The 14,706-nt window shown below is 33.9% G+C and overlaps 1 protein-coding gene across 1 annotated transcript in view; it reads right to left on the bottom strand.

Annotated features, from left to right (window-relative positions):
- The window catches only part of org-1 (T-box transcription factor 1), a 45,003-nt gene that overhangs the window by 16,457 nt on the left and 13,840 nt on the right, over window positions 1-14,706 (bottom strand). The window contains exons 2-4 of the mRNA XM_075302977.1: window positions 5,884-6,391; window positions 5,641-5,797; window positions 5,165-5,326 (exon numbers count right to left, since the gene is read on the bottom strand). Coding sequence (XP_075159092.1) covers window positions 5,165-5,326; window positions 5,641-5,797; window positions 5,884-6,391 — 827 coding nt within the window. The remainder of the gene's footprint in view (window positions 1-5,164; window positions 5,327-5,640; window positions 5,798-5,883; window positions 6,392-14,706) is intronic.

The raw sequence follows: 14,706 nt of genomic DNA, 5'->3' as shown, positions 1-14,706 counted from the left end.
ATTTCATGTTTCACTACAGATGTTCTTCCTTGATTTCCCTTTTCAGAAGCAAAAGCAGAGGCGTTTTTCCGCAACAATTGCTTGGCTTTATTTCTCTCTGACGGCGATAGATGACGTGTCCAAGCCTCAAAATACCCTTCTAGATGTTTTCTCACTGCTCCATGTGTCTTTGATGAGTTGCCTTCCAAATTGACTATTGCCTCGGCTGGTGTACATTTTCCAATATCAGAAAATTTTGCAATTTGCTCATGATTGTCAGACATGTTCAAGACACGAACTGGTATTAGTCTCTCTTCGTTCGTTGTTACCAGGGCATTTGCTATCAAGATGTTGTTGCTTTTGTTTTCTGCTGGTTCAACAACCCACAATTGGCCGACTTCACAATCTCCATTCATAGAAACCCATATAATTGCTTCGGCATTCGGTGGTATAGACTCTGACTGGCTCGTTGTCAAACGTCTGACAGGTGTATTCTCGTCGTATCCCACGTTTACCGTTATTTCGGCATCGCACCATGTCATTACACGACGCTTCATATCCAGATTGAGGCCAAAAGCAATCATGAAATCCGCTCCAATTATAACTTCGTCTACTATATCGGCCACAATGAAATCATAAGTAACGGATTTGTTAGCAATAGTTTATTTTACGGTGACCTTTCCATATACGGTTGCGGGTTCCCCTGTAGCCGTGCGTAGCTTGACTCCAATCAGTGGTGTAACTTTTCCTTTTACTAAATCAGATCTAATGATAGACTTTGATGCACCAGTATCCAACGTCAAAGTACGCTTGTCGCCATTAATAACACCCGCAATAGTTAAATTGTTATTTTTCTGTTGAACTATTGCTATGGAGATGGTGGGGCCATCGTCTGTGGGAGCCAGCTCTTGCCCCGCTGAACTAGCTCGATTTAGTTTAAAGGTGACTCACTTGACTGTGGGGTCACCTTCTTATGGCTATTGTTAAATGGAGATGGTGATGTGGACCTTGACCGTTTGCGTCGTGCTTTGCATTCTCGAGCTAGATGTCCCGGCTTATCACAGTTATAGCATTTGATCCGGGATTTATTTGCCTCTTGCTTCATTTCTTGCATTGCCTGCTTCATGGCCTCTTTCATCGACTCAATAACGGACTTTGATTCATCACACTCTGTCTCTACTTTACGTACCTTGTGAATTTGAGGCCGCGCTAGTAATCTCGCAGTCTCCTGTGCAAGTGCGAATGTTACTGTTTCAGCGAATGTAGCCTTTTGTGACGCATATGTTGCACATTTTATATCTGGGTCTCGAATTCCATTGACGAAGGTTTCAATCTTGATGCGGTCCACAAGAGGATGACTCTCACCTGGGTATGTCAAAAGCACTAGCCGCTCAACTTCTGTTGCGAAATCTTGTAGGGTTTCATTCGATTTCTGGATTCTTCCTCTCAATTCCATTCTGAAGATGTCCTGCTTGTGCTCTCCACCATACTTGCGTTGAAGTGCCGCTATTACTTCATTATAGTTATTTCTAGAAGCAGCGGGAATGCTTTGTATCACATCAGCAGCATTGCCCTTTAATGCCAATAGAAGTTCAATTGCTTTATCATCGTCATTCCACAAATTTCTACAAGCAACCATTTCGAATTGGAATTTGAAGACATCAAATGACGTTGAGGCATCGAAAACAGGAGTTTTGATTTTTGAGCCCTCGATGACGCGCACTGGACCACCTTTAATTTCCAGCTCTGACATTTTTTTCTCGATGTGCAGAAACTTCTCATCATGAACCATAATTTTCTCATCCACGGAAAGAACTTTCTTATCCAATTCCACAATTTGATTTTCTATATGGTCCACACGTTTCTCCATGCCTTCAGAAATTTGTTGTAATTTTTCGTTGAGAATTCTAGAATTTTCGTCGAATTTTTCTTCCAATTTTCTAGAACTTGCTTCCATTTTTCTAGAATTTTCTTCCATTTTTCTAGAATTCTCATCCATGATTTTTCTAGAGTTTTCTTCCATCATTTTGCTCAAAACATTGAGCATTGATGTGTAATCCACAACACTCGAAGCCACAGATGGAGTTTCTACACTGCTTGTATTGACGAGTATTGATTCATCAATGTCTTCCTTATAATCAAACTCATGCGTCGCAATGTCCATATTACGCCGTTCAAACTCTTCCAGTAGACGCTTTTGAAGCTGGGCCTTATTGCCTGTTGTCGGCAGCTCCAGTTTGCTCAATTCCTTTTTTAAGTCTTCCACACGAAGCTCATTAAACTTCATTGTAGATTTTTTTTCGTTATTTCACTTCCGACACCAATTGTTACGTTTTTATATTTAGGCGTTTTTAATTACCCGACAATTAAAACACAGTTCTTTTAAATAACGACAATCTACAATTTATTTACTATGACTTCACACTTTACAATTCGTTCACACTGAAGTTATTCGTTTGACGCTTTAATTAAGACTGACTCGTTAGCAGCATGCGAGCGCTTTTATATATGACGGTGTGGCAATACGAGAACATTCTGGTAGCACTACAATATTCTGGCAACGCCAGAACATTCTTAGACAATGCTAGAGGGATCTACGACCATTAAGTTATTCGTCTGGTGGCTGCCAAACACATACACACTCACATAGATATATGCTCGCATTACTACAACAACAATGACAATAGACAATGAGATAAAATGAGAATGCAGAATAACAAAGCAAAGGGGTTGCTATTCTATGAGAGAGTAAGAACTAACATTTCGGTAAGCAAACAAAAGAACATAAAAGAAATTCAGGAAAATACTAGAAAATGAATAGATGATTCCAACAAGTGATAGCAAAATTTTATCGTTACAATTTGAAATTTTAAATTAACGGAAACTAATTTAAATAAACTTATATCTATAATTATCAAATTCGTAACAATATATTAAACTAAGAAAGGCCGATTAAATATACGCAAAAAATAATTCTTTCCTCCCAAACGAAATTTTAGACAAACAAAGTTCGTTTCTCATTTGCTTTTCGTTGAAAGGAAGTGTATTTGGAAGAAAAGTATATACTTTTTGTGATAAACGTTTATTCTTTTCCAGGATGTAAAAACAATTTCATAAAGACTAACTAAAAAAAAAAAAAAAATTCTGGCTAATTGCATTTTCCCTCACATATTTCTCCATTCCACGAAGTTTTTTAGTTCTTAGCACCTTTTTCTGTAATACAAACAATGTAGAAGAAATTATACGATTTTATAAATTTTAAATTTTTTTTACCTTTCGCCTGGATGGAGAATCGAACCGCGGACCATGAAATTTGTAAGCCAACACACTATCCACTGAGCTATGTAGCCGTTATTGACATCAATAGACAATTACCCATATAAGTTGTATTTATATAGCATAGCTTGCGGCGCCCACGAGCCGATTAAACAAAGTTTATTTAACAGAAAAATACATTTAGTTGGACACCGTGGAGCAGTGGTTGCTACGTCCGACTTGTATGCCAAGGGTCGTGGGTTCGATCCCTGCTAAGACCAACATTTTTTTTGTTTTTACATATATTCCAGATATGGTCGGAAGATTCCGAAAAAATGTTCAACATTACATTCTACTATATTAAATTTTTACTATGAACTGTAAAATGTGTCTTATTAAAGACCTAAAATCAGAAAAGAACAGTGTTTGATATAAACGAAATGGACTGTGTTGGTGGTTCAAAAATACCTTTTTTATTGAAAAAATAAAACTTTTGTACGAAACAAATTTTTTTGGTGAAAAAAGTGTATACTTTTCGAAGTAATTCAAAAAACTCTAACAAAAGAAAAACGTTTTCGGTACACGTTTTCCAAACGTTTTTTTTTCTTTGTGTGTACGTATATAATTAAGTTTAAAGTTTCTATAGAAATAAAATTTTGACAAAATAAAATTTTGACAACATTTTCTATAGAAGTAAAATTTGAAAAAAATTTTCTATAGAAATAAAATTTGGAAAAATTTTCTATAGAAATAAAATTTTGAAAAAATTTTCTATAGAAATAAAATTTTGACAAAATTTTCTATAGAAATAAAATTTTGACAAAATTTTCAATAGAAATAAAATTTTTACAAAATTGTCTATAGAAATGAAATTTTGACAATTTTCTATAGAAATACAATTTTGACAAAATTTTCTATAGAAATAACATTTTGACAATGTTTTCCATAAAAATAAAATTTTGGTAGATTATTTTTGGCTCAAGTGGCAACCATGAATATGAACCGATATGGGCCAATTTTTGTGTGAATGGGGATCGGCTATATATAACTATAGACCGATATTAGCGGCCTTATACTAACACCACGTTGCAAATTTCAACCGGATCGGATGAATTTTTCTCCTCCAAGAGGCTCCGGAGATCAAATCTGGGGAACGGTTTATATGGGGGCTATATATAATTATGGACCAATATGGACCAATTCTTGCGTGTTTGTTAGAGACCACATTCTAACACCATGTTCCAAATTTCAACCGGATCTGATGAAATTTGCTCCTCCAAGAGGCTCCGGAGAACAAATCTGGGAATCGATTTATATGGGGGCTATATATAATTATGGACCGATATGGACCAATTTTCGCATGGTCGTTAGAGAACATATACCAACACCATGTACCAAATTTCAGCCGGATCGGATGAAATTTTCGTTTCTTCGAGGCTCCGTAAGCCAAATCGGGGGATCGGTTTATATGGGGGCTATATATAATTATGGACCGATGTGGACCAATTTTTGCATGGTTGTTAGAGACCATATACTAACACCATGTACCAAATTTCAGCCGGATCGGATGAAATTTGCTTCTCTTAGAGGCTCCGCAAGCCAAATCGAGGGATCGGTTTATATGGGGGCTATATGTAATTATGGACCGATATGGACCAATTTTTGCATCGTTGTTAGAGACCATATAGTAACACCATGTACCACGAATATATATACTTTATGGGGTCTTAGAACAAAATTTCGATGTGTTACAAACGGAATGACAAAGTTAATATACCCCCATCCTATGGTGGAGGGTATAAAGAGACTTTTCAAAAATGTATTGGGGATTTTTGTGAGGTTTTTTTAGTTTAAATTGGGGATTTTTGGGGACTAAAACATCATAATTTGGGGACAAGAGCAAGAAAAATACAGATTTTTGTATACTTACACGTTGATTTTGATAAGCAGTAACCGCGGTAAACGATGTCTCCGTAAATACAAACGTTCGGTAATGGCTGGAGTGTTCACTTTCATCCATGGAAGCGTTTTTGGGTGGCAGATATACAATATGGAAACGAGGCTGGTAGCGATGCATGGAGTTCAAAATTATCTAATGGAATAAAGGAAAGATCAGATAAAATTAAATATAGTCGTTGTGAAATTTTACTAGAATATATACAAAATTTTAATTAATTGTAATTAAATAACGAAATTATTACCTATCGCACTAAACAAGATCATTTGTTTATTACTCTCAACTTTTGTTGGAATTAGTTGACAAAAAAAGATTAATAAAAAATTTCAAAACAATAAATATGATAATTTAATAGCTTCCCAAAAGATATTTACATAATATTGGACATCAAATATTTCACAAATGCTACCCGAAATATTCCCCTTTAAAATATGGCTTTTCATACTCACATGACCATTTTCATCCAATTGATTGTTGGTCAATTTCAATTTGTCAAATGATATGATTTGTTTCATCCAGTTTGCCCCCGGAGCTGGGGAGTCAGGGTGTACATGAATACGTGGCGGTGAGATGGGATCTGCTTTACCGGCCACTACCCAACTGGAACTGTTAGAGAGAAAACAAAAACAAAATAATCCACATTAAATTTAGCATGATGCAAATGTACCATTCTAAATTTTCTTAACACTCACTTATGAAAGGCATAACGATAACGCTTGTCATCTACTGGTACAAAATCCATCATCATTATATAGGTTGCCTGGGGATCTAGTCCTCCAATGCGAACTTGAAATGTGGGAAACATACGACGACCTGATTTGGTTACAATCATCTCAGTGCCCTGTTCGTGGAATTTATCCCAAAGTGTTTTCGTTTCCAATACCACAACCGCTTGGGCCAATGATGGATGTAGAGTTTCTTCATCTTTGCTTCCGTTACCGTTGGTTGTTGCATCTTTTTTGTTTTTATTTGATTTTTTATTGTTGTGGTTGTTGTTGGCATTATTATTATTATTATTGTTGTTGTTGTTATTATTATTATTGTTGTTGTTATTGGTGTCATTGAAATTGGTGTTTGTGTTGACAGATTCATCTTTTCCGCTGCTACACGAACTGTTTGTCTCGATGTCAGAAATTTTCGATTCGACACTCTCGAGTGGTTTATATGTTGTGCGATCTCTTCCAGCAGTTTGTATACAGGCTGAAAACAAATTAAAGATTTTTTATATATAGATTGGTAAGAAAATCTATGTTTAATTTGTCACGTGTTAAGGCTTCCCGAAATACACGTGCCATAGTTCATTGAAGGGACACGGACGAAAAAGACTGTTTTAGGTGTAAAAATTATTTGTTTGGAATTCAAATTTTTTTAACACAATATTTTTAAGTGCAAGCATATAATGTTCATAAACTAGTATAACATGTCTGAGACATATATGTTACTAACATATTAACATATATGTCTCAGTTTATGTTTGGGACATAACATTTTTGTAAATATAATATGCTTGAATGCAAACATATATTAATTTAGTAATAGCCTATAAACATGTATGTGTTTAGAAAGAGAGACCTATAGAGTACGCTGCAAGTAAAAGAATGCAAGTAACTAATTGGCGCCTTAAAAATATATATACACAAAGAAAACTTCATTAATTGTTTTTTTTTCTTTACCAGTGTATGCCTAAGTTGAAGGTTAGGTTAGGTTAGATGTCAGCCCGATGTATCAGGCTCACTTAGACTATTCAGTCCGTTGTGATACCACAGTGTTGAACTTCTCTCTTATCACTGCACCCTCAAAAAAAAAATCGCCTCTCTAACATATGTTCCAATCATATTTTGCAGGAAGCACATATATTATTGGATACTGCCGAAACATTAATATGTTTGTTTTTTGTGAACATATTCTATTTTTGGAAGCATTTTGAGCCAAAAATATTATATGCTTGGAAGAATTTTCCACAAAGAAGATTGTGCTCATTCCCTAACATAATTTTCACTTCCACGAAATTTTTTAGTTCTTGGCACCTTTTTCTGTAATACAAATAATGTTGAAGAAATTATTCAATTTTATAATTTTTTTTAAATTTTACCTTTCGCCTGGACGGAGAATCGAACCGAGGACCATACAGTTTGTAAGCCAACACACTACCACTGAGCTACGTAGCTGTTATAGTCACCAGAAGACAATTATCGTTATAAGTTACATTTATATAGCATAGTTTGCAGCGCCCACGAGCCCATGCAAACATAACATTATTTAACAGAAACATACATGTGTTGGCAACGTGGAGCAGTGGTTAGCATGTCTGCCGTACATGCAAAGGGTCGTGGGTTCAATCCCTGCTCCGACCAAACACCAATTGTTTTTTTTTTTTTAATTTACGCATTTATATTTATACTATATTAAATTTTTATAATGGAACTTCGAAATGTGGGTTATTAAAGATTTACAGTCAGAAACAGTGCTTGATATAAACGAAATGGACTGAGCTTTTGGATAAAATATTATTTTTTTATTGCAAAAATAACAATTTTGTAATAAAAAACTGGTTTTGGTATAAAAGTTTGATATTTTGGAAGGAATTCAAAAACTCTAACAAAGGAAGAACGTGGGGTCGAGTATAAACATACATAAATAATTTTATAATATACACAAATTAAATAATATTTAGACTTAAATTAAATAATATTTAGACTTAAGCGTATAAAATTTTTGGCCTTATCATAAAGCAGTTTCCGAAACAACATATAAGCGGTTTCACAGAAATTGCTCTCTTTCGATTCTCTCGCTGTGTTAATTTGATATCTTTCGTCAACCCTCCCGGTTTTTATCTCTATTTCTTTCTCTATACTCTCTCTCTCTCTTTCGCTCTCTGAATAAAATATCACAACATATATATGTTTAATCGAAATTTGTAAATTTATATATGTTTACATTCACACATATAATTTTTATGAAACATGCATGCCCCAAACATAATATATTCTAACATATTAACATATGTGTTCCAAACATTTAGTGTTAGTTTGAGAACATTACATGTTTGCACTTAAATATATTGTGTTTAAAAATTGTGCCCGAAACACATTTTGTTTATATCGAAACATATGAAAAACATATTTTTCTAACAGTGTGAGTGCTATCCGATTCCATGTTAAGCTCAATGACAAGGGACCTCCTTTTTATAGCCGAGTCCGAAAGGCGTTCCACATTGCAGTGAAACCACTTATAGAAGCTTTGAAAAACTCAGAAATGTCACCACCATTACTGAGGTGGGATAATCCACCGTTGAAAAACCCAGCCGATTCATGCTTCGACCGGGCATGCTAACATAACCATTGTTTGAACAATACAAACAATATTTTGTTTGGATCAATCCTGAAAATATATATGCTTGAAGCAGTGTTTGGGGTATATGTTACAGAAGATAAAAAGAGCTTCAAATAGAGACTAAGACTTATATTAAGGATTTTGAAGTTTTGGTTTAAAGTTTTTGAAATTAAGAAAGCATTTTTTACTTTGCAGTATTTGTTATAGTTTTCATTTTTGTTATAGTTTTTGTTATAGTTTTTTGTTATAGTTTTTGTTATAGTTATAGTATTTGTTATAGTATTTGTTATAGTTTTCATTTTTAAACTCTCAAACTTGGACACTGTGAAAACCGGGCACCTCCCGAATGTGAACTGTTGTCTGGGGACGTTTGCTATATTAACACTTTAAAATTAACCTCTCAAAATTTAGGCGACCGTAGGTGTCCACCTTGCAGAGGTTTCACTGCATTGAATTCTAGTATTTAAACAATATACTCAAAAAAATATGAATATGTAATTTATCAGAAATTAAAATAATCAAAAAAGAAGTAAATAGTTTTCGATAAATTCAAGAACATTTTTTAGACATATTCAATAATTATTTAATTAATTTGTTTTTCACTTGTTGAGGACATTTTCATGGAAAAAGTTGGAGTCTAAAATTTCAAGAATGTCTTTATGAAGTTCAAGATGGGTGAATGTGTGGTAAAATTTATGAATTTTCAAAAAAATTAAATTTTTTTGTATTGTGGGAAATACGAATTTAGGAAATCTTTATACATCATTTGTATATAATTTCAAATTTATTAACTCTTTAAGTTCATTTAACTATCGTACATAAACAATTTACTTCAAGGAAACTTTCTCACATTGGAGGGTTCACTTTTTTTTTGAGTGTATTATGATATAAAAAATTATCTGATCCTAGCAATCTGACAAAACGCCGATTGATGTATAGTTTTAATTATTTACTTTTAACTACTCGTTACTTTAATAGTTTAAAAACAGATTAGAAAGCGTATTCCAACCAGAGAATGAAGCCGTCCCATTTTTGTCGGCGGCGGCTGACACTAAATTTTCGCCTCCGGCGTCGGCTTGACTGCTAAGCCGATATAAATTTGTCTATTCGGCGACGGCCAATTATTCATTATAAAATCACTTTGAAGCTGAGAATGAAGCCGATCCATTTTTGTCGGCGACGGCTGACACAAAATTTTTGCCTTCGGCGGCGGCGGCTTGACAGCTAAGCCGATATAAATTTGTGCCTTCGGCGGCGGACAATTATTCATTATAAAACCAATTGAAAGTTATTCGAATGGTAATGAGATTAGTTGTACAGCCAATCTTACAATTAAATTTACATTTCATTCAAATTTTCTGAGCTAAATTTTTCCAAAATTATTATTGCAGCTTAAAAATAATTGATTGTGGGTGGAAGGTTAAACATTTTGGAAAAATTCGACAATTATAAATACATTTTTCTGATCTAAATCGATATTTTTGATTACTTGGCGGCTAAATTTGAGTCGAGATGAGTCGACATATTCGGCGGCGGCGTTGACTGGAAAAAAATGGTCGGCGGCGACTGAAATCGGGGGCGCGACTCGGCGGCTTCATTTTCTGAATTGAAGTTATATGAATGGTAATGAGATTAGATGTACAACCAATCGTAAAATCAAATTTACATTTTATTCAAATTTTCTGAGTTATTTTTTTGCGAAAATTTTATATCAACGTGATACTGAATGATTGTTGGTGGAAAATTATAGCGAAAATACAACAATTATTAATTAATTTTTCCGGTATATTTATGAATAATATGCGGCTAATTTGAGTCGAGATGAATCGACATATTCGGCGACGACGTTTTCTAAAAAAAATTGTTTTCAATAATATCAACGACATTATTGTCCATACTAGTTTGGAGTTTGGTACCGTGTTGCCAGGGGTTGGTTTTCCCCTAAATGTAGGGGTTTTCATGCATAAGGGTATTTTTTGGGGTAACATTTATTGAGGGGGATTTTTAACAAAATTCGGAGCAATTCTGTCATGAATTTGAAAAAAATGATGTGGGAGGTCAGCCCAAGTACCTAAATATAAGCAAGTATGCATTAGCATTTCTTTCGCCACGATTATCAAATACTTCTGTTGGCAGGGCATTTTCAAAGTTCGACATAGTCAAAAACAAATTAAGAAATCGTATGTTAACTTCAACATCTGGAAGCATTTTAAGAGTTAAGTATTCCTTAAATTATGAATGTTATAAGTGAAACGATTGAACAACTTACTTCCAACAAATTGTAAACTACAACCGCAGAAGATTTAGAAATTTGGACTCTTTTGGTTAATAATAAATGAATTTTAATTTTTTTGTGTTTCCACTTTATAAACCGAGTTATTTTTTATTTAAACCTTTTATACATTGATTTATTTTGTATTACCAGTGAATATCGCTGAGATAACTTTTTAGTGGACTGTATTTATTAAATCCAGGTTATTGAACGCTTGCTACATTTCCTTGGTGCATCTCCATGGTACTAGAGGTTTACACCTTATTTATATAGAACACGTAAATTTCTTTGCGACAAATTGTATATACACTCATAGAAAAAAGTCTGCTAAAAACAGCAGTCGATGTCTGCTGTTATATTTTTGTACTTCAGGACCTAATGAACAACAAATTAGAAAATTTTTAGGTTATAAATTTTTCCTCAAAGCATATTTAAGAACCAAAAGTAGTTTTTGGTATATTTTTGCACTGTAATATACTTACAAGCTCCTAAATACGATCAGCAAACATTTTGTTTGCTGTTATGCCTCAATTCAATAAATATTCAGATATTTGGTCAAATACTATAGTATTGTTTTAATTATGTTAAAACAATATATGTCAGTTGACATTTTTATTTGTTTCAGACAAAATAAAACATGTTTTACTGTAATCGAGCTTAAAAAATAGCAGAAATGTTTGCTATTTCAGCAAACCGTGACTGCTGTCCCTTACTCAGCAGACTTTCTGCTGTTTTAGTAGACTTTTCTGCTGTCCCTACTAACAAATTTCTTTGGGTGTATTTGTTGGTGTTATGGTTGATTCTACTGACAACTAAGATTCTACTGACATGAAGTCACCTGTTTGTTTTTCATGCACAGTAATACATGTGGTTAGTTCGACCAACTTCGGTTTTATTTTAAGATTTGGGTGTAAGGTTCAAAAATAATCTGGCAATACTGGTTTGGTTTCCGTGTGATTCTTTATATTTGAAACGCTCCCACATACGAGGGCAGTTCGGAAACTTCTTAGCCTAGCACAAAAAGCGCGGTATAAACAGAAATAAGTTAAGTGTGTTGGAAACATCCATCTCTGTTATTAACACATGTACAATTTTGTTTCGATCTGGCAACTCCTTAATATAGAAACAGGTGTTCAAAAACGACGCATCCGCAATTTTTTTACAATGGAAAAATTAGAAATGCGTGCTGTCATTAAATATTTACATAAAAAAGGTTTATCATAATGATATGGTGAATGTGTTAGGTGAAAGTGATCCTTCATATGCAACAGTAAAAAATTGGGTTACCACGTAGTATACGTCCAAAAACAGCAACAACAACAGAAATTGTAGACAAAGTGCATGATATGGTATTAAATGATCGACGAATAAAAGTGCCGGAAATTGCTAATATCATGGGCATCTCAAATGATCGAGTCCATTTAATTTTGCATGAAGAACTACAGATGAAAAAGCCTTCTGCAAGATGGGTGCCTCATTTGTTAACAATCGATCAAAAACGCATAAGAATGAACATTTCTCAAGCTTGTTTGGATCGTTTTAAACGAAATAAAATGGATTTTAAGCATCGTTTCATAACTGTTGATGAGACATGGATCCACCACTATACTCCAGAGACAAAAGAACAATCCAAACAATGGACTGAAGCTGGATGAAGTGCCCCAAAGAAGGCAAAAACAATTCAATCGGTGGTAAGGTTATGACAACGGTTTTTTGGTACTTCAAATGTATTTTATTGATTGAAAAAGGGTAAAACAATAAATTCAGAGTACTATTGCAACCTTTTGGATCAATTAAATGTACAAATTCGAGAAAAACGTCCTGGCTTACAAAACAAAAAAATAATTTTTCATCAAGACAACGCACCAGCGCACAAGAATGTTTGAACAATGGCTAAAATCAACGAATTAAAGTACGTGTTGCTTGACCATCCACCTTATTCTCCTGATTTAGCTCCCAGTGACTTTTACTTGTTCCCAAATCTAAAAAAAATCCTTGCTGGCAAGCGTTTTACCTCAAATGAAGATGCAATTACAGTTGTAAACCACTATTTTGAAGACCTTGAGGAAAACTATTTTAATCAAGGGATAGAATTGCTAGAAAAGCATTGGACTAAGTGTATTGAAGTTGCAGGAGAATGTATTGAAAAATAAAAATATTTTTGAAAAACTAAATATTCTCTTTCATTGATAGGCTAAGAAGTTTCCGAACCGCTCTTGTACACCAATGTAAATTTTTGCGCTGTTCCAATCGCTCTTATATGCAAATGCAATACGTAATAAGTTAAATTTTTCACATTCTGTAATACTTTCGTTGAGGTGAAGCTTATTTTCGTCATTTTAACCAATTTTTCAAAACAATAATTACTTTCCCAACACTACTGCTGTCTCTCAGTATTCATTTTCAGTAAACAACAATTGTTTTGGAGCGATACTGATATAATAAAATTGAAGATGTGTTGCTGTGATGGCAAAAAAAAACTTTTTAAATTTGCTGAAAACTGAATTTTTTTGGTATGAGAATAGGTTTGTTGACGACTATGTGGCCTTCAATTTTCATTATAATAGTAAATATTTTGAAAAGTGATAGAAATGTAATCCATGGACGCACTAGGATCACTAGAAATATTAAGATATCTTTATATATTCAAAAATTAGAGAATTATTTCCAAAAACAGAATTTATTTGCAACCACTGCGGATTGTTTAAAATAATTATATAAGTCAAATATATCATTGCAAATCCCAAATCCTTAGAAAATTCAAACAAATAAGAAAATCTTGTACGAATTCATTATGTTCCTCGGATGATTTCAAAGTCATTAATGTATATGACCCATAACCCTTTGATTGCAGTACCACCATAATCAAACCAATTTGTTGGCAACAATTGGCAATTGGGAATTTTATGACATAAATACTAACATGCTATTGTCTGCCTTGAGTAAAGTGATCTCATAAGAATTTCTAAGACATTCTTTCTGGCTTGCATGGACTATTTACTTTGGGTTCTGGGGGAATCCAAGAAAATGTTTTTGTTGGAAAAAAATCAAACTAAATGAGACAGTGAGATTTACAGCCAGACAGAAAAGGCGGACAAAGATATTCCAATAGCTGCCATTGTGGCTACCCTGGTGTTTGTTCCTCGACAAATATTTAATGAATTCGAAAATCAATTAGTATTTGGCACAAATAATTGTTTTCCTGTCAAGCTTGACGCTATTCCTCCCAAAGCAACAAGAAAAATTTTCTTATTTTCTTTGTGTGACTATTTTAAATAGTACAGAGAATTTTAATTTTGGGACATTGTACTCAAAATGCGAGCATTTATGGGATTATAATAGATAAGTGGTGGATTCAAGCGAGGTCCTGAAACCATCGATGTGATCCCAGAAACCATCGATGTTGTGCGCCAGCTGATATTGTAAGATCGTCATGTCACGTCAAAAAATTCACGAAAATTTTTCCAATTAAAATTTTTATTGAGTTTTAAAAAATATTCAATTAAAAATTTGATTCAACATTGTTTTTAATTGAAACAAAAATTAATAGTATCAATTAATATTTTAATTGATACTATCATTTCTGTGATTGAAGACATTTCAATTAAAAAATTAATTGGAGCAATTAATTTCGTGATTGAATCAGAAAACAATTTTTGTGTGTTAGGTTAGGTGGCAGCCCGATGTATCAGGCTCACTTAAACTATTCAGTCCATTGTGATACCACATTGGTGAACTTCTCTCTTATCACTGAGTGCTGCCCGATTCCATGTTAAGTTCAATGACAAGGGACCTCCTTTTTTTAGCTGAGTCCGAACGGCGTTCCACATTGCAGTGAAACCACTTAGAGAAGCTTTGAAACCCTCAGAAATGTCACCAGCATTACTGAAGTGGGATAATCCACCGCTGA

Source organism: Haematobia irritans, chromosome 3 (genome assembly GCF_050003625.1).
Source record: "Haematobia irritans isolate KBUSLIRL chromosome 3, ASM5000362v1, whole genome shotgun sequence".
Taxonomy (NCBI): Eukaryota; Metazoa; Arthropoda; class Insecta; order Diptera; family Muscidae; genus Haematobia; species Haematobia irritans.
Note: the sequence above shows the minus strand (reverse complement) of the source record. Positions and strands in the feature narration are given on the sequence as shown.